The following is a 25,649-nucleotide window of genomic DNA, read 5'->3' on the forward strand; positions in this document are numbered from 1 at the left end:
AGCTATCAACACATTCCTCACGCACACGCTCGCGCACGTCCGCAAGCTATCCAAAAACTGGGCTACAGGAGTGTTTTTTTTTTTTGTTTTCGTTCGAAAGGTTAGCAAGCGGTTCGAACAAATCGCTCTACAATCGAGACGACCCTTTGGGGTTGGGAGGATCATTAATAATCTAAGTAGGCTAGAGCTGGATCACATCCATTCGGGTTGGACCTGATGCACTTTCAATGCTGACAAAAAAAACCGTTTCGCGTTGGCTAATGAGCCTATTGCATGTGTATCGAAATTGACTTACAAATAGCTTCGGATAAATAAAATCGATCGAAAGCGCAAAGATTAACGATATGAAACGTCATTCGCTGTGATTTGTTTCAAACGGATGCTTTTGATCGATTGCACATTTGATCGATTTGGTATTAGACATAACCAATTTAGCTTAAGTGCCAATTCCGTAGCATAGACGTTCGATGAAAGTCTTAAAGTAGGGATTTAATCGCATTCGGTTCAAAACCAGACATGCAGGCACAGATCAATCGACACAGATTAAAAGGCAAAAAATGTTCAATTTAATTTGTATTGTTTGTAAGTTATTGGCCAGCAAATAAGCGACCTTATCACTGAGTTAAAAGTAAAACTTTAATAACTATAATAATCACTAACACAGCTAACAGTAAATCAAACTTGTAAAGTGGTGCCAGTCAAATAACATGCAACGCTGATTAAATTTACGGGTCATCGCAGCAATAGGGTTATCCTCGCTATATGCACGTCTTGTGAGGACAGTTCTTATCAGTACATAACTACGACACATGTTAGGAGGGACATTTATATTTACTCTAGCCTATAGGTCTGCCGAATCCATCTAACCGACAATAATGGGGCCCTTCACGATTCTAGTTAGTTTTTTGTATGGATTTTGACAGTTGGAGGCTGAAATGATGTAAACACTCCATACAAAACCACACAAAAAACTAGCCTGCAATTTTCAGTCTAGATTATTCTAGCCTCAAAGCTAGAATTAGATTCGAGTACCTGCTCGAAAACACGATGTTGTTTACATTTACCCCAAGGTGCATTAAAGAGATCACGTGGTGGAATCTAAAATCAAAGTCCAGGTGGTCTCACAGCATGTTTTTTATAACCAAACTTGAATATCTCTTTTTGACAGGATGGGTGAAAACTTTTGTTCAAACAAGCTTTCTGAAGGCTTGATGAATACTCAAAATACTCTTTAAATCTTCATTCAGAAACAGAAGCGATAAAAATCTGCTTTCTAAATTCATACACCTTGGGATTAGCCCTCCTGTATATTATACCTACTTAGATAGCTGCTCGAAAACTGCTATACAATGCAAACAGCTTACAGGCTGAAATTTCAGTCTACGAACTTAAAACGGAAAGGACCCCAATAAGCTTGAACATCGTTAAAAAGGATCTTACAATAGTTTCGAACTCAAAGCTTTGTCGACCATCGGAGCCGCATGAGAAGAGAATTAAAATTTCCCCAATTAATTTGAGCTCTTTTTCAATCATTTCCATTCAATAGCCTGAACATGAACCATTTCAGATATTCCAGAACATGAACATCAATTTCCTTCAATAATGCATCAAATTGCTGATGCTACAACCACTTTAATTGCTCCATCGTACCAAACGCGCTCTGTTTGTCTAATGCCAGGGTCTGATTAGAATGCTGCATTTAATTCCGTACCCGTGCCCGGCCGTACCGATAATTTCCCGAGATCCGTGATCAAAGCCGGATGAGCGAGAACGGTTTTGTGATCGGCTCTCGATCAGGTGCGTGACTTCATCGAGCCTATCGAACAGTTTTACGCGCCAGCGCTGGATTGTTGCGCCGTGATAAAGAAATGCGCGCAAAGTCAGCGTACGCCGGCGTACGCGTAAACATGGCGCGATAATTACAAGCCCGTGATCTACACGCAATTGAACGAACGCTTAGAGGCTTTCCCCTCTCAGGCTAAGTCGGGCTCCCCGATGCATGAGACAATTGCTGCAGTGCGCCATTGTTTGTTTGTTTGCCGATTGATCGATGCCCACGTGCGGTGGTTTGCGTGTACGTCTCCGAAATAGCGTGTGCGTGATGCGTACGGTTGGATTGGCGTCTTGTACGCGTACGGTTTACAATTTGGACGATATATCAGTTCCGATTTGATCGTACTGAGGTTGAGTGTGGCTCGGGGTGCTGAAAACCATAATTCAATTGTTTCTGTATTCACTACAAGCTTACCTACAAGCGCTACTTACAAGTGGAAATTCGTACCACGACCCTATAATTATTTATAAAATCACTTCAGATACTATTTGCGTGGCGTGGCGTGGACACATTGAGTACAAAGATACGCACAAGATGCGGTGAAAATTCTCTTCAAAAACAAGAAAAAAACTCGTTACTACAGACAGAAAAACACAATAAAATAAATAAATGCAATCATTAAATGTCCATTTTGGTGTCAGGTGTGAAAACGCGACATAAAGGGGGTCCTTGTTAAACTGTGCACACTTGTGTTCGCAGGGGCAAAACCTCCTGCAGTCAAACCGGCATGTGATCCGTACCGTTCCGGTAACGGCGGCACGTGTAAAATGGAGATTGGTGCGCATTTTCAATCGTCCGCAAGTCCGCGGTCGTGCGCGGTCGCAAATCCACAAACGCTAGCCAGACTCTTTCTGCTCGGCCCCGGCCCTGGATAGTGACACGTAAGAGGCAGCATCCATCAGCGGACGCAATCGTACGCATCGTCCCGTCCGTTAGCTGCAGCCCACCGATTACCATCGGTAGCTCAAGACGGCAGTCCACCCCAAACATGGTCAAACTCTCTCTCTCCCTCCCGTCCTTTTGCCCGGCGCAGAGTGAGAATGCAAAAAACGTGTTACACCGTGGCGAAGTGTAAATTGTCGCACTTTATTCTTTTCGGAATCATTCACAGCCGTCCGGCACAGTCGGCACGGCGTGCCCCTCACGCACCAGCTTGTAAATATATGGTGTCTCACAAAAAGGGGAAGCATGATCAAAACCGGGTCGTTTATATGTGAATTTTGTTCGTTTGTGCCGGTTTTACGTTCACGGCATGTGGTTTAATTTTTGCGCTCCACTTGCCGGCTGATTACGAATTCTGTCTCCTTACGTTTGGTTGGCACGGTAGCAGAGCAAGCATTCATTTCCGCGTGCTCGCTTCGTACAAGCGTTTCTTTTTTTTTTTTGTGTTAAGAAATCGGAGCAACTGTTCAATCAAATTATTCCCTTAATCAGCAATGCGCAGTTGTTCGGCTAAAGTAACAAGCATTGCTCAGTAAAAAGCACAACATAAGCAATATTAACATTTTCTTCCATTTATTGATCATACTACACGCTTCACATTTGCTTAAACGAAACACTAATTACTCTTTCACTTATCAACCACTTTATTGCCATTAAAGCTACCGAAATGATAATTACCCTATAATGCGGCACAATTAACTGCATTAAATGTCATCCGCTAACCATGTCCTCCTTAAAGACGAAAGCAAAAAAAGCAAGCGACGAACCCCCACAACACAACAAAAACCACCCCGCGCGACGGTGGTGGGCAGCGCGTGACGAAACAATAACCAAAACGTTACCACCTCCAAAACAATTGGGCCTCTTTATGCAAAACACCACCGAAACCTTACCGAAACCGAACAAAAGAAAGCAACGCATAAGCGGGCGCAACGCGGCAACCAATCGGAAAGCGACTGGCTGTTTAACGACCGCTGCACAAATCATAGCGATCGGCCGTGATCGACGCTAACGACGGCGCCGATTGGATCGTGGTGCCGCTTGCGACACATATTGCCACCGCCACACACTGCCAAACAATGCAGGTGGGACCTTTGCCTGGGCGCAGGCAGCAGCAACGGCAATCCAGGCACAATGCACCCCATACACCGGTGGTTGATCGCGAAAGTTCAATACGCGACACCAGACAACAGAAAGGCTCGTTGCTTAAATCGAGTCAAGTCTTTTGTTTTGATGTAGAAGAAGCAAGAGGAAAAAAATCATTCCCCTTAGTGTACGAACTCGTTCGAGTTGGCGCAGCTGCACGTTCGCCTTTGTGTGCGTCGCCCCCCCTCAAAAGCTTTCAGTAAATTGAGGCGGAGCAGAGGCGACGAACCCCCGACGATGCTGGAAAAAAGCTCCGATCTTTCAAACCGTGGGGTGAGTTTCGCGTCGACTTCGGCTTCCAGCATCGGAACACACATACACAGAGACACAGGGGTGGAGTGAGCTTTTGCTGCTGCTCCCCAGTCGTGTGCCCTTCTCTGTTCAATCACTTCTTCCCTTCGCGGTTCATTGCTACCGTGCGGGCCCGATGATCGGTTTCCGATGCTGCGCTACCGATCGGTAGTGTTTTGAAGGGAGGGGGACATGGGAGAAAGAGTGATGGGGTAGGTTGAGAGGCCTCCCATATGCCGTACGGTGAAGATCGGAAGGTCACGGCTGGAACGCGAGCATCTCGCGTGCCCAGTATCGATGCGAACGCTGAAACAAGTGGGTCCCCGTGGACGGACAGACAGATTTGAGTACTAAAGGCGTGTGTGCGATGTGTTTTGGTTCGCAAAAAAGGTACGCGCAATTTCGTACGACACCAAGTGTTGTGTATTAGCTATGCGAGTGAAGTTTTTGGTCTCATTTGCGATGCGATAAACTGCAAATTTTGAATGAAAATTGTGATTGAATGTGTTTTTTTTTAACTCATTTATGTTCATGAGCTTCGGTACACAGAAGAAGAAAATCACACATTAAAACCCGTTAAAATGATAAACTCAAAGCAAAAAATGTGAAATCTTGTGAATGTGTAATTTAAGGAGAAAAAAGCTTAAATGCTCAATCAGTTGAATTCAAACGTGTAACACTTTGGTTGTCAGGTTGCCCGCATAAACAACATAAAGCACGCAAGGAAGTGAGAGCGAAAAAAAGGGCATACCAGTGAAACATAAAACCCATACAACAACACTAAAAAAAAAAACAAAAACGAACGTTTAAACGAAGCTACTCAAAAACAAAAACGACTCGGTACCACACAGCTGCCACTGTTTTGTAGTTCGTACGTCAAGGATCGTGATTGATAACCGGTTAATTAAGCTTCGGCAACCACCGGTCGGTACACGCCGGGAGGAACCAGCGCTCGGTGGCAGCGTCTGTCCGCTTATCCCTTCCCCACACAAACCCCCATTGTGGTAAAGGAAACTTCAACCGATGGAGACGTGTGTTTTGATACCGCAGGAATTTGCCCTGGCCGTGACAGGTGTCGGCGCTCGTCACTCGCCGGAACAGACGGCCACCGTTTGGTCCAGCGTGGCGATCCCCCAGGGACGCCTGTGCTACCCGTTCCAGGGCACGGTACGGATCGACAACCTGGCCATCTTTAGCGCACTGCCCGAGGATGATGTAAGTAGCTCCCGTCACGCCACACCTGCGTCTGTTCATGTGCAGAACAGAATGTACAGAATTTTGTTCACCACCACGGAATTTGTACTCCATTTTTTGCGCTCTACTTCTGTGACGCTTTGCTGCACACTATTAGCTGTGGAGATTTTCTTTTTTTCCATTTTTTTGGTGTGGTGGAAAACCTCCCACCCCTATACACGGGATCATACGGAGCGTTTTGATTCGCTGACCAGCGTGTGAGCTGCGATTGTGCGCAGTCGGGCGTAAAAGGAAAAGGAAACCTTACGGCACTGGCACTGGCGATAGCCACCCTCCCATGACGGTGGGAAACTTCTTTAAGACGCTCCTATGGGTTCCAAGGGGAGAGAGAGAGAGAGTCCGATACCGTGCCACTCCTGGGTGTGCGGAAAAATAGTTTCTCAAGAGTAGAACACCCTACTGGACTTGTTCGCGACAATTAGAACGCTGTGTTTTCTCTTAGCCGTTTTGCTACCCTGCTTTTCTTTTCGTCCTGCCGCAGACCGGGAGGGTTGTGGAAGGAATAATAATTATGATCGAATTAAAATGCGGGAATTATGAGGGTGTCCGAAGGGGAGAGTTTGGTACGTATTCTTACACATTTTGTGGTCAGCTCAAAACGAAACAAAAAAAACGACACCAAGCGACGAACCCTTTTTTGTGTTAAACCATCAAGATCGGGGCGGAACTAGAGAAGGCTTCATAAATGTTCCCACGCACTTGCTAGCGGTAGAAGTTCTTGATGAATTGTTTGTCTTGAAAGAGGGGCAATGGAAGCAGGGCCCGAGCATAATGATTGTCTTGGAGTAAACAAACGAAACACGCCTATTGGTAGTTTTGTTAAAAATGTAACAAAAAATGTAGTACCATCACAATGGAAAACACATCCATCCGCTGCATTGTAGAAAAGGGGAATGATCTTATACTGCGAGCGAACGAACGGGGTTTAACTTGTTTCCTTCACATAGTCACAGGTTGTAAGTGTGATCTAATTGGAAGGAAAAGCGTCTCTCCCTGGTCCGATAGTGCACATAACGATCTGGCCACCGGCGGTACCGAACCGGCTCAGCTTTATTAGGGCCCGTCCGTCTCACTTTAATTAGATCGATAATGTCCCATTTCATCTATCCCCCTCACCCTCTTAGTTTCCTTATTGAGAGCGCACACCCAGCTCCGGCCAAACCAGTTCCACAATTAATCAACGTAACGATCAGCAGTTCATTTACACTTTTTCTCCACGCACTGGACGCGTCGATCGCATTCGTTGGAGAAAGGAGACAAAGGGAAAGAGAGAAGAAGAAAAAAACGGTGCACTCACAAATCAATTAAAATGCAACGTTCCATATGAAACCTTGCTGTGGCAGTGTCTCTCTGCACACTGTCACCAGTGTACCCCTCGTCTATCTCGCCTGAACACACTTTCAATTTCAACCCGAGCCCATATGTTTCCCCCGTACTGCTGCTGAGTCTGTTTGCCAGCAAAACGAAGCAATTAAATCATAAGAAGACGCACCAGCAAACAACTCACGCAACCTCACCGAACATGCTGTCGCGACCCCACCCGTGCCCTGCCAATGACCGGTTGCGGGTTGCTACAGTTTTTCCCCACCGCAGTTGGAAAATGCCTCGGAAGATCGCATTTCTCTTTCTTTTCGGTCGTGCGAGTACCGCTTTATGAGCGCAGAGGAGGGGCAACATGGCTATAAGCAGTGCCGCTGCGTAGAATTATGATGCTGTGCAATTGAATAATAGAGAAACATTCCTCGCAAGCTTGAAATAGAAATGACTGCATCAATTAGCTGGGCCACCGGCCCTATCGCACCGGGTGCGGCAAGACAAGTTCATGGGCTCGTGCGAGCTCCTGGCGTGCAGCGCACTGGTGGCAAAACCCCCTGTGCGAAACAGGTGCCAACAACCTCACTGTGAATGCTGTACAACCCATGGCTTGATGGTGTAGAGGGCTGCAATTTCCATAATCAAGCCACGACTACTACATGATAAGCGGACGTTGAACTTGCCGAGCGGTGGAAGTATTATTATTATTTCGGGTGCATTACTTTCACTGGCGAATCAATGCGACGAAGGGTGTAAAGAGGATTTTGCATAATTTATTTATGAGATAAAGCTCCCCTCTTAAACGAGCCCCGCGCGAGTCACATAATGCAACACAATTAGCTCAGATTGCGTCTCTAGAGTGTCAGCGTGAATGACCTAAGCTTGTTGTGGCATTAGCCGCAGCACGTTGACGGGAAATTGTCTCACAAACTTGAACTTGAAGTCAGTGGTCCGACTTTTTACGACACGAGACATCCAACAAACGGGGCGTTGCAAAGCGGCATAAGAAAAAGGCAGAAACAGCATGAGACGAACGGTCCCTTTGGCCAATTCGAGATAGATGGCGCCGATAATGACGAATTTGGGTAGAGGAAAGTGCATCACAAGAAACCTGAAAAAAAGGTACAGCCTGGTGATCGATCGGAAAGAAGGAGGCCAAACGAATCCGAGAACCGTAACAAAGGATCGAGATTCCTGGCCATTAAAAAGGGAAGGATCGTTAGGAATGGTTTCTGCAGGTGCAGGTGCAGCATTGGATTTGATCCTGCAGCCCGCTCCCATTTTCGGAGCGAACGATCGCTAATTGATGACCTTTCGATGCGCTTTGGAAACGGTGCTTGGGTCGTTGCATCAAATCTTCGATCGAGCCGCCGAACGTTCGGACGAGAGGAACAGAACGGAAGGCGTGTGAAGCATTTCGGCTAAAAGTCGGGATTTGAGTGCTGCATTTATGGCTTACCGTGCTTGGGGTCATAAATTCGTCGGTAGCGTAGAAAGAGTCGATGGATTGCATCGCGAGAGCGACGTCGACGGTGGAAGTAAGCGGAAAGTCTTGCGGAATTTGTAACCGAGCCGAATGTGGCGATCAGAGTCAATTCCCACAGTCGAGTGTGTTTGGTGGACAGGGTCGCTTTTTTGCTGTGACAACCTAATCAATGACAACTCGACACCTGGACAACGTGCTCGATATGCCTACACCTTGCTCTTGAGACAGGGATTGAAGGCGTTGAGACATGAAATCCACTTCCCAGTGCGTCGTTCTAGCTGACTGGACCGCCAACTCCAAAGCATGGAGGTCTTGCTGGGAGTTGTCCAGTCAATATTTTAATCTAAGTGCATGGACGAATATGCATTTCGAGACGCGTGGACACGACTTCGCTTCCATAAAGGGCATCGTGAGCGCTGTTGGACAGCGGCAATGATAATAAATATCTTCTCTTTGTCTAGTTGTCACACACAGAGAGGGAGATTTGCTGTTGCCTTGGACGGTTCACTTAGTTCTTGCGATGTGATCGTGGGACAGAGCTTAGGACACACGATCGCCCAAGAAGAGATCCATCAATGTGTGAATGTATTAATCAAACGCAAACACCACAAAGAGGCATGGCTATTTAGAAAGTCCTACCGTTCGACCAAAACAAAGCCCGTCCCCAGGAGTTGGTTGATTGATTTTTAATTATTTCTTCGACCGAACTTTCTTTGCCTCTGAGCTACCGGGGTAGGTTGACTGTAAGGTTTGATAGATGGCTTGGAGGACACCTGATGCTGTTCCATCGATCATCGGAGAAACTGACATCGCCTGACATCGATCGACTATGGATCGGGCGAAAGTCTTAACCTCACTTTCTGGATCATGTTTCCGTAATCGAATCCTTTTTCGTTCGATCCATTCGCCGGAATGCAGGACTAATCCTCTGGTCTTGCATCATGGTCAGTGTTATTGATACTGGCTCCGTTTTCTGATCCTATGGTCAGGTGCTATACCGATACCCTTTCCTTGAGAAGGTCGCCCAGTCGATGGTCCATAAATTCTGTACTTAAGATCGGTGTCCTGAGAACCCGAACAGGCTCCTCTCGGCGTCTGCGGTACAGCGTGAGCGTGAGAACGTTTCCGTCGATGCATCGATCCTCGGATCCGTCTGTCAGCTGTCGCAAAGGGGGAAGTAACGAAGAACGTACGAGCGAAGGAAAGTGGGGGAAAATCAAGGGCAAAGACAGAAGTCAGTGCCAGCGAGTTGCATGTCAAAGTGTCCCAGCTCGTATCATAATCGTCCTCATCCGGTTGCAGAAGAGCAGCACACGCAAAGCCAAGAGACAGAGCAAAGACGGCGCGCCGACCAGCGCGACTCTGTTTGATCTGGTCCTTCCATTCTCATTCACTCGATCATCTGACAGTTATGGTTATTGAATTGGCAACCCATCGCGAATTGTAAGCCGACCCGACACGCACACAAATACACTCGGGATCTTTATGATAATTGTGCAAATAAAGATTGGATTTTAGAGCCCGGTGCTTCTGGATTGCATGCCGGTTCTACAAGCCGTCTGTGGTCCGGGATGCAAATGAGTCGCGTGAATCACCCGGAACGACTTGTGCGCAATTGAGTTGTTGCGGAACAGCGGGACTTTCTCCCGTTGGTAGCGACAATGCACCAGAAGCGAACACGTTTGCAGTTTTGTAATTAAACAATTACTTAATTATGCATAATGCGCAGAGATACTGCACTCGCGCAACGGAAACAGGATCAGAAACCATAGAGCCAAACTCACTCATGCCAATGGTATCATACATCTTTCCAAGACTCGTTCCAGTCCAGTTCGAGACTTGGGACTGCATTGGGATGTACTGTTACCGTCTGCTGGCGGAATCGATGTTACAGTTGTTGCGATGTGTGTTTGGGTCGTGCATCTTGGCTACCGTTGGAACAACTCAATCGCTAATAAAGACATCCGTGAAGTGGTCGATACGTTCGTTGGAAACTTTTGTTCGAGGGCGCTCTTACAACGGTTTAATTGAGTCTCCTCTCACACTTCGCCAGGCGTCGCTTCTGGCTTGTGGAATGCTTCCCGGCCTGTTGACTACTGGATTAGCTCCGACGCAGCCTCCACGATCGACCGAGTGCCGTGACATTAGGCTCCAAATTCAGTTGTTCTTGTAGCCGCTGATCCTCACCCGGTGATCCCGAGATAAAAGGTCCGACCGTTCATTTGCATAAAAGAGTCAGTAGGCTTCTTCGTGGTCCGAGTACATCACGACCATGTTAAGCGCTCTGAAAGCCTTTCCACGTACCGGAGCGCTGATCCCTGCTCTGTGGCCGACCGGGAGTCTCGGAGAGCTGGTTGTGTGGAGAAAATTAATTGAAACCAAATCTATTTCCAACAAGCATTCCGATGGCTCAGCAGGCTCGTGAGGAAGTCTATGGGTTTGTTGTTTGGATCGTTTGGAGCGTTGAAATTGGCGGTTGCGATCGTCGCGACGAGATTTACGAGGGTCACAGAAGCTAAGAAGTTGGGAGAACAGAGCATGTGAGGAAGCTCTAAATTAGTGTCATTTGTCGGGTTTTCGGAGCTTGTTGTTCTTCCTGGTCGGGGACGCCAGCCAGTTGGGTGATCGTTTTAGAGCTAATAAATATTAATTTGAAAGATAAATTGATCACGACTTTGGCCGGTGGTCGGTGAAGCGCGAACCGCAAGGGAAACCAAAAGCTCATTCTGGCTAATCAGCCTTGCCGTCGCCGGCTAACCAGAAGCAGTGCCGGAAGAGCTAACTGGCCAGAATATCCGATAATGTTCTCGGTTGCGTTCATTACCGAAAATGAGTCAGGGCTTTTGTTGTGAAGTTATGATTCTTTTGTTCTGGATCAGTTCGGTAATTCCCATGTTTGTGCTCATCTTGCGCAGGTCGGCGGGTTTGGGATGGGTCCGGGTTGCTTTGTGCGTGTCTTCTTCGTTTGTGAATGGGACGCGTGCCAAGAAAGAGCTCATTCTAAGCAAATAATCAAACGTAGCTCTAAATCAGTTTGTGGTCAGAAAGTGAGGAAGGAAATTGGAAAAACGTGATCATCTTGCAATTGTTTCGTGGCCTGGTTATTATTGCTATTCGTATTTCACTTGTGTCTTGCTCTTTCATTCGACTGCTTTGAATCTGACCTTGAGAGTAACAATGAGCTTCTTATATTAGACACCTCGACTACCTTCGAATTAGATAAAGATTTTAAGTCAAAACTACGAAAAGAAACATGAAAAACGTCTAAAACAAGAGTAAAAGATATTCGTACAGTCGCTGTAGAACAAATAGCTCAATTCAAATGATGAACGCGTTGCCACGCTGGTGGAGCCTCCGATACAGTAGTACGTCTTGTATCGTATTTCAACTAGATGCTAGAATCTGATTGCAATCCCAGCATGGTTCCATACCAAGGCGTTTGACCCATGGCTAGCGTGCTTTGAGAATGATATCTACTCCAAGAATGGCGTCTCCCATGGCTCCGGAACAAATTGAAGTTTATGTGCGTCTAAAATCTATCTCCCGCTGACCTCTGGACACGCCAGCACAACGCAAGAAGCTTGAAAAAACTCTTGAAGAACCCAAGACATAAACAACCGTCGACCGTTTGGAGAGATCGATGAGCGATGCCGTGCTTTATTGGAGTCATTTTTATGGCAATCCGTTATTTTACTGCCGAAAGTCGATGGACCGAATATGTCTATCGTCGGTACGTATCTTATTGCTCCCACCCCGGGAGTTTCCCCTGAGAGTATCTCATTTAATGATGATCGTTCGTGCAGGATGCTATCGATCTTTATGGTTATTCTGGATAATCGGAAGGATCGACTGGTGATGGGGTGGATCAGTGCGAGTAGTTTGTTTCGGAAATTAATAGGAGCCGAGTCTCTTCTGATTCGTTTCCTATTCCACCGAAAATCTGATAATAAACGTATAAATCAATAAACCATCGGTTCGGCGGTGGTGCCAATGGCCGCCAGAACGCAGGAAGCAAAACTAGTTTTTCTACTTCACTCCAGTTGTCTGTCTGCATACGAGAGCGGGATTACCTGCACGAGTAGATTCGTTCCCAACGCAATAGTCGAACCTCAACGCAAAAAATGGCATAGCAAAGTGTCTCTCATATTCATAAATCAAATGCGATAATTGTGCATAAATTGTCAAACACACAATTTGTTTTCCTCCATCAGGTTGATCGTGTCGCGTGGAATTGGGCGAGGCATCGCGATTGGCGGTGTGGCTTGGTGGGTTGTTGGTGTTTGTGTGTGCTAGAATAAATCACCGAGAAGCTGGAATGTAGACGAGTGGGAGCTTGGAATGGACTGATAAATCAGAGAACAATCTGCAGTGACAATTCTTTCACTTGACAGCAACGCTATTTGCGATCGTTGAGAAATGAACCCAGAACATCTTGGTGTGTTATGACAGGTGAACTGGTTTTGCATGAGTTGGATGATGACAGAACATGATTTTCATTGGTTGAATGGTAGATTAACGTTTCGTTGGCTCTAAAGAACCATGTACTTTGTAATGCTAGAGAAAGATGAAGAGAGGGTCCCTTGAAGACATGTTCCTATTAAAAATACCACCAAAAATTTGTTGTAAACCCTTAAATTTCTTATGCGTTTGTTCTACGAAAAGTAGCCCCAACATATTTTCAAAGGGGAATTTCCCATTATGCGCTACATCAACCCATGGATCAAAAGCATTTTTCCTTCATAATAATCGGCGGGAATGAAGGGATCAGTAATCATCTCCGACACATTTTTGGGCCGATGATGGCATTTATTCAAGGTCTTGTAGGGACAAAATTCGGCCATCGATCGTTTTTATGGCATGCATCATCCCATTGGAAGGGTTTGTTGACTTCCCGGGAATCGGTAATGTCTTTCGTATGCCCTCGGCCGCCTTTCGAGCGACGATCGGTAGAACAGCGAAATTGCAAATTATGATCATCAATTCGGTATCACTTTTCCGCAATCTTTTTACTTCCTGTTCCCGAGAGTGGCGATCGCGCGTCTGCTGATACGAGGCGCTGGTTCAGCGTCGTCATCGTGGGGCATCTTCCGCGACAACGACAAGTAGCGCGAAGCGAAAATTTATTTTATCTCCTCATATATATTCATAAACATTTCTGCAATCTTTGGCCCGGGCAGTAATGGCGATTGGAACGATCGATCGACGGGCGATCGCTTGGGAAAGCGACTGCTCGTACCCGTGGCCGGCAGGTGGGCATCGAAATATATTATCCAACATTTGTAATTTCGATCTGTATCGATCGGGAATCATGAATGGTCTGGCGGGCTTTTCCTCGTTCACTTCGCTGTGGCCACTTAGATATGTATCGCCTAAGGGTGAACGGAGGCGATCGGTGAGGAGTTCTTGGACAGGGGACGACGGATGTTTACACTCGTTAAGCGTCTTTTTACGTCTTTTGGTGTGGGGAGATCGATGGAGTGGGGAGATGGTGCGTAGCCATGTAAAGTGACAATAGTTTAACGCGTTCAAAGAGAAGAGAAGGAGAACGATCTAGCCTCCCTCGGTGTGCGGAATGCTCGGTGTAAGTGTCGGTGGTTACATGGTTGAGTAATTTTTCATAAATCACAAGAAGGGGAACAAGTTACCCTGGGGTTGGCTGTGTCGGATAGTGCACCAGAGTGGAACGAGGCGTATCTAAGGGTAGGGGAAAGCACATTTAAAGGGGGCGTTACTGGGTCATTAATTAAGGCATTACGAGCTGTCACTAGCGATGCATGATCGTCATCACTTTGGAAGGGTAAATCACGCAGAGTTGAGTGAAAGCGTACACAGGAAATGACCATTTGGCCTCCTTTTAACACCTCGTTGTCATCTGACATGTTGTTAGAGCGCCACAATAACCATATATTCTTCTTTTTCATTACAGATTCGACACCGGTTTGGACTGTACGACGAGATCACCAGCATTAATGGACGAACGGTACGCCACTGCAACTGGATCCGGTTCCTGCGAGTGTCGGAAACGTACGGGCCGCAGGTGAACGTGGTCTGCGCCAAGGTGAAGGGTGAGCCGATCTACGAGATCGTGAAGCCGATCCCGTCGCACCAGGAGCTGGTCGTCTACTACCTGCCCGAGGGCCCGGAGGAGCTCTTCTTCATTCGGATGCGCAGTCAGCTGTATCGCCAAACGATGGACTCGATCCTCGAAGGTAAGCAGCGCCCTCTCGCCATTTACGGGGACTCGCAAAAGAAACAAAAGCCCTCGCGAAAGATCATCTCGCGGCCTATCTGAGATAGCATTCATTTCACCCATCACTGTGTGTGTGTGTGTTCAGCTTCCAATGCCACGCACCACACACACATTCAGTCGTTCGGTACTGCAAGAGCGATTTTTCGTAATAAATAAAATAGTGATTTTATCAATAATAGCCGGCTCTCGTTTGTGTAATCGGGATCATGGGCTTGGAGGAGATGTTGTTGTGCCCGACTCCTCCAGCTCACGGCCCCAAAAGAGCGCTTAAATTAATACACACAAATGAGTGTTGTGTTTCTTAACAAGAAAATAATTGAAATAATTCGGTAGATTACCCTTCGAGATATTGGTCCGCGTCGTACGGACTGGAGGTATTCCCCTTGCTTCCTGAGCTCGCGAGACACAAGATCGAGCGAGAATTCCGCAACTCACATGGCCATTTCCTTTGTTGCTTTGGCAGCTGCAGCTTTGTATTGCACCTTTCGAGTCCGACTGCACGGTTTATCCCAGTCCGAGTGCTAACTCAAAGGCATTTATAATGATCTCCTTTCTGGAGAGTTCGGAGTTCCGAGCAAAACCGCGCCTGCCTGAGCCCGAGGGAGAATCGGGAGTAATTAAGCCCGAAACTGATTTCCATAACACTTTGGTTCGCACAGCCACACGGAGCACCGGTGGGAATTAATTTCCTGTCACTAGTGTGCTGGTGGCAGTGCCAGGAAGCTTACCGGTTGCAGCGTGAAACTGTATGTGTGCGTGTGTTGCTGTGGCAAATGATAAAGCTCCCGCCTGCACAATTAATGAAGCGGTGTGAAATGAATGTGCTAGATTAGCGCTAATGATCGTCGATTAATAAACGAGGCGTTAAGTGTAGCAACACAGCTCGACTGGAAGGAGCAAATCCGCATGTCCTGAACTACCTCTGTGCGATCGCTTATCAAGACCGTCTCGCTCTCTCGCTCTCTCCAAACTCTTTCGCAGACTCACCGCTGGACCTTTCGACGTCGCTCCTGTCGCGGGTGATGCTACCGATCTCACCGTCCTCGGGCGCCGAAGATGAGCACAAGTCGGTGTCGGGCGACGACTCATCGATCTCGATCTCGTCCGGAGCCAGCACGGGCGGCGGCGATCGCTGCGAAGGTGCGCTGGACCTGGAGCTGGCCGCCATCTCGAGCGGACCCGGATCGAGAGCTTCCCCCAAGGCGCGCCCCTCGGCACGGTCCGAGCGGGCCATGCTACCGTGCGAGGTGTGCGGCAAGGCGTTCGATCGGCCCAGCCTGCTGAAGCGCCATATGCGCACGCACACCGGCGAAAAGCCGCACGTGTGTGGCGTGTGCGGCAAGGGCTTCAGCACGTCCAGCTCGCTCAACACGCACGTCCGGATACACTCCGGGGAGAAGCCGCACCAGTGTCAGGTGTGCGGCAAACGGTTCACTGCCAGCTCCAACCTCTACTACCACCGGATGACACACATCAAGGTAAGATCAATGCAACGTGTGTGTGTTTTTTATCATTTCGAAGTTGCAAATTTTGGACCGAAATCCAAAAGATGCCGAAATCGCAGCAAATGTCACGAACATCCAGTAATTAAAACATTTATCCCCTTCTTATCGGCTTTTATGAGTCGTTCTTTTCGATCTACCATCCACCACCGGTAGGATCTGCGGCTTGTGTCAAATACCTTCCGTATTTGTCCGTTGCTTTCGGGGACCATCCCCAACGTTTGTGTTTTTTATGATTATTAGCCCACCTTTAATTACCACCCGGCAGGCCCAGTACGGATAGAAACTGCAAGAGATTCGCATCATTTGCAATCGAAAAGAATTTCTCAATTTTCGCTGTTTTGTGGATACAAAAGCAGCAAAACAAGAACTCCATTGGGACGATCGGGTGACAACGCGTTCTGGAGAGCGTTCGCATCGAAAGAAAACCCCATAAAACCCGTTTATATCCATTCCCTTCCCTTCAAACGGCCAAGAATATCACTTTCATATACATTCGGCGTACCCGATGCTGGTGTTTCCGAGCATCTCCTCCCAGCACTTTCAAGGGGGGACTTAATTAAACAGAATTTATTAAAAAGATAATTAGACTGGTTTCAGGTCTTTCCCCGATCGGCGGTTTTTGGTCGGCGTCAAGCCGTGCCATATTCACAACGGATCTCACGGTAACGGATCTCACGGTAACGGATCGATGGGAATGCAGACGGTGCGCGATCACCGCTCGATCGAGAGCCCGTGCGTCGATCCCATCAATCAAAGTCAGCTTCAATGTTGTCACCGGTGCGATTGTGGCTCGACAACCACGCTTCTTCCCCCCCCTCAAAAACGCGCCAAACGCTTTGAACCATTCTGCCCGTCCCCATGATCGATAGAGTTGTACCGGATTTTGGGGCCTCCTGTCGCCCGGTATGACTGATTTCGGAAATATCAAACCCGGCCACACGTTACAACGACCGTATATTTACATATTCTTTTGAGGGAAGGCGGAGTTGACAACGAAGCTTTCAGCCGCCCGAAGTAAAGGTCACCCCCGTGCACGGCTTAATTGAAGTTTTGTTTTCGAAATAAAAACATAGTGGGGGGAGAGCGGGGAGAAACATGAAACCAAATGCGATAAGATATCGTATCGTATTGGAATATAATTTTCTTTCCGAACAAAAAAAAACAAGCCATCTGCTACATCTGCCACAGTATACACTGCGCTTGGGATGCGGGGATTTGTTTCTCTTAATTTTGCCTTTGTCCGGCCCCTGATCGGTCGATAAAACTGATTAGCTTGAGCGGCAGAGTACGGCGCAGTCCGGCATGTTTTGGCATCGAAATTGATCCCAACTTTTACCTTCTACATCGTTTTGAGCCGCTATTTTGTGGCGAACATCAGCCTGGAGGGTATATTTTTCAATACATTTTATTCGTTTTCGGCGCAATTTGCCAGTCAATGGAAAGCTCCTGCCGGATTGGCAGCACTTTGGCTAATGTTTTAATATTCGAAATTAAAAACTGAACGACAAACGAGACGGGAACCGTATCCCCGATGCAAACATTCATATTTCCCCGACCGGAATAGCAACAACACCCAACTGCTTGCCAAATGAAGCCATTCCGTCTACAGCCGACCGGTTTCGGTGCACTTTTTTTTTTGTTTTCGGTGCACTCTACAATCAGAAGCAACCGACGAGAGCCCAACAGAGCTCATTAAGAAGTAAAACAGAGACGGATGGAACGGGTTCGTTGTTTCGCACAATTTAACTTACTCGCTTAACCACAGAGATCCTTCTGGCGGTGGGCTTCTGGTTGTTCAGCATGGAGAACAGCACACACTCACACACACAAACACACACAAAAGACATTAAAGCGCCTCACCCGCACGCCGAAAGGTACACACAGACTGGCCGGGATCGCCGCCGTTGACACACAAAGGCATCGCGAAGGAAAGAGCCAAAATCGAGCGCTCAGCGATAATGCACCATTTACGTTATGACCCGGTAACATTTTACCGTGTATCAATATACTCCTTCGTCTTTGCTGTGTGTTTTTCGGAACCCCCTGGCACGGAACGGAACAATCCTTAGCCCTTGCAGCACCGCTTGCTTACCCCCGAAAGTCACCCGCGAGCGGTGTGCATGAAAGCAAACGAACCCGATCTCGTTTCACCCCCTTGGTTCGCGCTTGTGTTGTGTTGCATTATTTGTTTTGAGCGTTCCGCGGAAGCTTCCGCGGAAGTGTAATCCGGCACTCCGGTAGCTGGCTGCGGAAAGCGCTGTGGCGAAAGCACATAATCGAAAGTGATGCCACCGTACCCCGGTGCGCTCGTTTGCCTCGGTTTGCCGCTGGCTTTAGCCAGTGTGCGCTCACACACAGCCACCACGATTAAGAACGTCGTGAGTTACGAGCAGCTATTAGTGAGATATGCTTTGATGCGATGCCGACGCCGCTGTTGGGGCGAATTTTGCGAGCTACCGACCAACTAAAAAACGAACTGGAAAACAAAACTGTGCAAGTGATCTTTACCCTTTTGGTGGTGGTTTTCAGACAGTATGCTTTGGCAAACGATCGCTCCAAACAATCCACAATAATTCGAGTGCATTCTTGGGATGTTGTTGGATGGTGGAAGATGGTAGGTTTGATAATGCTATGAAAACTGTTGAATCATCCAACAGAATTTGCTCATCTTACAGAAGTCGATCAAAGAGCCCTAGCTAATTGCTAAATTGGTCGAATTGTTCTCAATGCTTCCAGTTCTATATTATCAAGTTTAAGAACACCATTAATAGGTAGAATACAGATCCTCACAAGTCTCTTTGTAGAGAAGAACAAGGAGGTATGCCTAAGTTCTCTAAAACGAAAATGGACCAATCAGATCAAATCCAGCAATTGTCTAGTCCGTCATATTGAAAGGATGGAACGATTTTATCTTTAAATAACGGACATTTGGGCCGGTCCGGTGGTACAGTCGTTAACTCGTACGACGTAAAAACATGCCCGTCATGGGTTCAAGTCCCGAATAGACCGTGCCCCCATACGTAGGACTGACTATCCTGCTATGGTAACAATAAGTCATTGAAAGCCAAGCTCACTCATTAGTGGGGGTGTACTGGCAGGCCTTGACCGACAGCGGTTGTTGTGACAAAGAAAACAAAAAACAAAAAAAAACGGACATATGTCGTAGTCTTTGTTCTTGTTGTACGCCATAACATAGAGATCATCCATAAATTACGTAACACTAAATGAGATATTTTTGAATAAGATTTGGTTAATCAATATGAAAGATTGAAATGATTAAGAACCAAAATGGTGATCACAAAGCAGCTTATGTGAAGGCTGCTTAAGTACTGATTAGAAGTTACATCTTACATCTTACAGCATGCTGTTCGCGCGATGTGGTTTGATAAGAACCTTTGTAAGCAACACACCATTATAGCCTCAATTTCAACTCCATTAGCACATTCCTGCACACCAAATGGCCTGTGCGTGTTTTTTTTTATTTTTTGTTGTAAACAAGCCATCTACAGCATCCCATTTCACAAAACAGCGACATTTGTTAGATACCAGAGCGATCCGTAACAACCCTTCTCACAGCACCGCAAGAGCGCAAAACACATCCGCTCCTGCCGGACAGGATGATTGCCGGCAATCATAAACCAATAAAAACTGAAACAATCCTTCCGAAGCAATCAAACCGACCGATCCATTGGGGGGGGGGGGGAGGAATGATGCCCCGTTTTAGACCCAGCACGGCTCAGCATTAAGCGTTTGCCGTCTGGGGAAGATTTTTATCCAACATTCCGGTCCCGGACACGCAACGTGCCTGCACATAGCCCACCTGCCATCGAAAGCGGTGCGGCGGCATTGCATCCTTTCGGTCTCCAGGCGGTTACTGTCCTTGGCAAAGAGAAAAAGAGAAAGAAAGGGAGGGATAAAAGCGAACAAGCGACGAACCTTTTAGAATCGATTTTTATCACATTTTTACCTTTTAATATTACTTGAAACGCATGCACCGGTTTCACTCTTTAATGCCAAGAAAAGCAATGCGCAAGGCATCCCCTCCTCTTTTAAATGTTTCAATTCTAACCGCTCTCTCTCTCTCTCTCACTCTGTCTGTCTGTCTTTTGATCCACTTTCACCCATCCAGGATAAACCGCACAAATGCAGCCTCTGCTCCAAGTCCTTCCCGACGCCGGGCGACCTGAAATCGCACACCTACGTCCACAACGGGTCCTGGCCGTTCAAGTGTCACATCTGCAACCGTGGCTTCTCCAAGCAGACCAATCTCAAGAACCATCTCTTCCTGCACACCGGTAAGTACGGGACCGTATGCAATCCGATTGCGCAAGTGTTGCGCCTTTGCGGTGAAGTCAAGTTCGGCTTATGGTGTTCGCAAAAAAAAACAAAACGAAAGGAACAACGATAAAGAGCAGTCCCTCGGGCGGGAAGAAAGAAGAAAACAAAAACACAACAATAAAAACGGCAGCGCTCACTCACCTGTTCGTTAGTGAAAAACATTAACCAGCAAGGCTCCATTGTGCGCGCTCCGTTTTGTTTTCCCTCCTTTGCTTGAAGGACACGCACATGGCGTTTGCTGGCTCGTTGGCTGTCTGGTGGCTTGGTGGCCATTGTTTTGCGTGTGTGTAGAGCGGAAACATTTGGCTTTCGACATGCTTGATTTAGGGGTTCCGGAACTGTAAGGGACCGGCAACATCACCACCACCAACACTAACAGAAACTCCAATTTATTGAGCCCAATACGGGAAATGTGTGCCGGCTTGGGACGGCATATGCAACCCCGAACTGTGCCTCGAAGCACTCTTGGGTAGAACTGTGTGGTTCGAGAAAGCAAAAAAAAGGTAAAACTCGACCGGTAAGAAAAGGTGAAACCGTCAAGTGGCCCGTTTTGCTGCAAAGGACGCACCGGACGAAAGGACGATCATCATCATCACCAACACCAACGTGCCAGCACAACTTGATGCGTAAAAAAACAGACCCATAAACGGCCCTCGAGCGCCTTGTGAAACTCTTCGAACCGTGCTGGTCCTGCATATCCTTTTTCCTGTCCTCTTTCTTTAACGGCCATCCTGACTTCCTGACTTCCTGCGCGTTTGCCGGTAACATGGTGGTAATATCCCTCTTTCTCTCTCCGTTTGCAATCGTGGCTGTCGTCATCCTTTTAGTGTGTGTCTGGGGCTTTCCCATTCTACCCACAGGAGACTCATTTTCACGCAGGATAATATTTTTATAATCCACGATAACAAAAGCACGATGAGGACAAAATGTAGATGCGGGCGAGCGCTAGGGGTGCCGTCTAAATTAAAGTTCTATTTCCTGCCTTGTAAAAAAAACCCTTTCTTCCCGTCCCGGCAGCAGGTTAATTGAGGAAATGCGTAAGGTGTAAGATAACACGCACAGAAAAAATAAAGATAGCGCAAGAAGAACGAAAAAAAAGGATCCTCGCCGATCCCTGTCGATCATCATCATTCCTTCCAGCTTTCACGCCATTGTTTTGATTGATGACGGCCATTGCTTTCCCTATTGGGTTGTGCAAGGTTTGAGAAAAGTACAAACAGGTCTGCCTGCCTGGATTAAGATTAATTTCCCGATAGGATCGCGTCCGTTTAGATGGAAACGCTGACCTGCACGCTATGATAGCTCTATTAGGACGATTTTAATCCGGAGTGAGATGCGACCGATCGGCAAAGGATCGGAGCTCAGTTCTCACGGTTTCGAACTGAGCGCAATCTTGGCATCTTGGTCGCTGTTGGGATGCCGGGAAGAACGAATCCAAATAATGCACGATAATCACCTCTAGCCGGCCTCCGGATCTCCTGCTACTAGCAGTTACCTAAGCTGATTTGTGTCCGCGTCATGATCGTGTGTGTGTGTGTCACTATTACACGAAACCTTCAAGCTTCGAATCGATCAAATCTCCAAACTCCAATCGTACACACGGCGCGAGCAAAATGCTTTTAAAATCACCCCACACCAACTCACTGTTCACCGCCATTCCAAAACCAGTAGCGCAGAGTGGGAATATTTATGAAGCGGCTGGACCTCATCTCTCCGATCGGGATTGCGGTGGGGATAATTTCCCTCTATTAATTACCATAAGCCATAATTAATCAGCGCGGTTGGGTTGGCAAGAAGGTGGCCTTTTTTCGCCCAAAATCATAACCACCGGAGGAGGAGGCTGACGATGATGGGCGCTGCTAGGGAAAGTCTTCCACTTCACTTGGTGTGTGTGTGTGTGTGTGTGTGTGTGTGTGTGTGTGTGTGTGTGTGTGTGTGTGTGTGGGTGTGTGTGTGTGTGTGTGTGTGTGTGTGTGTGTGTGTGTGTGTGTGTGTGTGTGTGTGTGTGTGTGTGTGTGTGTGTGTGTGTGTGTGTGTGTGTGTGTGTGTGTGTGTGTGTGTGTGTGTGTGTGTGTGTGTGTGTGTGTGTGTGTGTGTGTGTGTGTGTGTGTGTGTGTGTGTGTGTGTGTGTGTTTGGAAGATATTAATTGCCTTCCCGGTGCTTTGCTGCTCAGATCAGATTCTAGTCTGGTTCACCTTTGGGGGTGGCTTGGCGTTGGCGCCGTCCCAAAGCGGGATCAGAGAACGGGGGAGTGGTTTGGTTTGTGTCTCTGTGGGGTGTTTCAAGTAAGTTTCATAAAACATTCTGAATCGAAAGAGATAATTCAAGATAGATGATAGATACATTTAGATGTAATATCATCTAAAACACCGAGAATGATTCTTCCTAGTTTTTACTAACAAGTGTTAACCTAATGCCCGATTTCGATCCATCTTCAGCGAATGTTAAACGAACTTTTTAATTAACCCAATGCTTCCCCCGACCAAAGTTCATGCCCGCATATCCCGTAGTAAACACTAGAAGGCGGGATCCGTCAAAAACGATCACGATCCTGCCGCCACTGCTGCCACCATCATCCCAAAAGCACCCGGAGAGATTGATCTCTCTCTGCTCTCTGCTCTCTGCTCTGCCGGTAACGGTGTGCGAGATTACGATTAATATAAATTATAACGAAAACACAATAATTTAATACGCGCCCCAGCCGTACACGCATGCCTGGCGTGTAAACTCTCCCAGTGCGCCCTGTTGGCTTCTGCGCTTTGCTCGAAATCATCGTGCCCCCGGTACGGTTGGGCTCTGTTGTTTTAAGTAAAGCCTAGAAAGGGGAGAGAACTGCAGCGGCGCAGTGACTGCTGCTGAAGAAATTAAAACTAAATTGGTTTTTGCTGCCCCCTCCGTGCCAACCGGGGGTGCGTGTGGTGCGGGGTGCCATTTCCATAGATCAACCTGATGCTTACCGCGTTCTCCTGCACCCTTCCAAACCATCCAGCGGCAAGCACGCTGGATCCGCTTTGTGCTCCGAGCTGCTCGTCGCTCGTCTCCTCCGTTGCTCTGAGGTTTGCATGGGGATGTCGTGATTTATCTGTCTGGGATCCGCGCGTTCCATCCCTGCTGTGTGTCCCGGGGTGGGGGGGGATCATTCCACTCCACGTTTTTTTTTTTGTTTTCCATTCTCCCGAAAACCACGATTCAATCTCATTCGCAATGCGCTTCGGTCAGGCAGCCATCGAGCGGTAAACGAGGACGTGTGGAGGTAAACCGGGCGCTTGGTGGGTCCGAACTGACGAGTTTTGGGCTGCTGACGATGACGCTGCCGTTTTCTGTTCCAGATCATCAGCAATCGGGAAAGGGTAGACGCCGCGGGATCTAGTGTGGTATTTACTTTGGGGAATACATGTACAACATTAAACATTAAATTTTGTGTGTCAGTTTAATGTTTAAAGAAGATCCAACACGAAGCTAAAGCACTGTAACGAGGGCAAAACCATTTGCATCACCGCAAAAACCACAACACCATCCGCCAAACCACTGACGATGACTGAGCATAATGTCCTACCAAATTATCGTCCCACAGGCACCGAACCTGATCTGGCCTGTCAGATGCTACTGCACCAATGCAATCGCAGAGTTTTGCCATCCCCAACGATGGGACTGTGGTGCGGGTGGTGGGAATGTAAAATTAACTGTGACGATCCTTTACCACCACAAACGGCGCCTCTCCTTCTGGGGCTTGAAAATTGAAGTAGCTAAAACGATTAATGGGACTGAGGGATATTTATAAAGGTAGCTCTTGAAGCTGAACTTCAAGCTCAAGATTGATAAAGTTCGGTAGCAGCCAGCCGGTAGCCGTTCTTCGTCTCGTGAGTTTGCCCTTTTCGCATGTGCCTTTTTGATGCATGGGGGTTAAAGGTTATCAGTGGCTTCCATATCCCTTTTTTGTTCCATTACGTTGCTTAATGAGGTACATAGGAGAGAAAAGAGAGAAGAGTTGTTAAAATATCATTAATTTGGAATAGTTTTTCATCGCGTAATTTTAAAACTATTTTACTAACTCATTTTGTTTTCTTCCCTTTCTCCAATACGTAGGTGATAAGCCCCACGTTTGCGAGGTATGCAAAAAATCGTTCGCACTCGCCTGCAACCTAAAAGCGCACATGAAAACCCACGAAGGTAAGCCGATCGAACTGCACAGCTCGTGACGAGTAAAACGCTCACTAACACTGTACGCTTTTCCCATCCCTTCAGAAAATGCTTCCCAGGAGTCCGAGCTGGACGTGGACAGCGATCTGCGCAGCGATGGGGAAGAGATTGGGCCACTGTTTAGCTACGAAAAGCGGGAGGAAAGCCCTTCCCCGCTGGAAAGCTCCGACAGGCACGACAAGCTGAACGAACGGTTGCCCCGCTACCACTGGCGACACGCGAAAGCGGAACCGATCACGAGGAGTCGCTGAGTCCGGCGTTCGTCCGAACAAAAAAAAAACGTTGGCTGTACATAGTAATTAAGTAGTGTAAGAAATTGGGGACCTTTTTTTCCCCACCCACATTAACGTCTCGTGGTTTAACAGGGTTTTTCAGGGGTTCTCATAGTTGTGGGACACTTCCTTGACTCTTTCCTATTGGAGATGAACTTCATATCCTTGGAAATCCTATTGGAACCTAGGAAAAAAAACCCTATTGTCCAACAAGGATACTATAACTTCCAATTCTCATTACATTACAGGGTGTTCCACGATTTATTGGTTGGATCCCATCAATGTTTGAGAACCCACTCATATTTGTTTTGGTGCGTTCTCACGATTTTTTGGCCGTTTCCCAGAATTTTTTGGTCCAATTGTATTGATATCTAATCGGAAAATACCAATAAATTATGAAAACGAACCAAAAATCTATGGGAACCCACCAAAAATTGATGGGAACCCACTAAAAAATCATGGGAACTGGCCAATAAATCGTGGGAAACCCTGTAAGTTAAACCCATTTCAAGGAGAAAAAAGTCAATAAAGCGTCCAACAGCTTTGATAACTCCTGGAAAAAACTTGTATCAGACCACCGGAAAGGCTAATACTGATTAAAACATTGATTTTGACTGACTGACTGGCCCTGAAATATGTTTTGATATTTCGGGCGAAAGAGCACACAAAAGAGAAGCCTTGAAATGCAATTAATTCTACCCATTAAATGTAAATTATATTTATTAATAAAAACAAAACGAAAAACAGCGAAACTCAACTGACGCTGATCGCCCTTGCGCAACGTCGATAACGTTTTCCGTACGGGCGGCCTACCCG

General features: G+C 47.1%; 1 protein-coding gene across 1 annotated transcript; it reads left to right on the plus strand.

Annotated features, from left to right (window-relative positions):
* The first annotated feature begins 4,421 nt into the window (after nucleotides 1-4,421).
* On the plus strand, nucleotides 4,422-25,224 carry LOC121595766 (zinc finger protein 235-like). The gene is made up of 6 exons (XM_041919970.1): nucleotides 4,422-5,428; nucleotides 14,194-14,476; nucleotides 15,499-15,995; nucleotides 20,152-20,317; nucleotides 24,448-24,531; nucleotides 24,607-25,224. Exons 1-6 carry the CDS (start codon nucleotides 5,237-5,239, stop codon nucleotides 24,810-24,812), a joined length of 1,428 nt encoding a protein of 475 aa, XP_041775904.1. The 5' UTR covers nucleotides 4,422-5,236; the 3' UTR covers nucleotides 24,813-25,224.
* The last annotated feature ends 425 nt before the right edge of the window (nucleotides 25,225-25,649 follow it).

This window comes from Anopheles merus, chromosome 3R (genome assembly GCF_017562075.2).
Source record: "Anopheles merus strain MAF chromosome 3R, AmerM5.1, whole genome shotgun sequence".
NCBI lineage: Eukaryota > Metazoa > Arthropoda > Insecta > Diptera > Culicidae > Anopheles > Anopheles merus.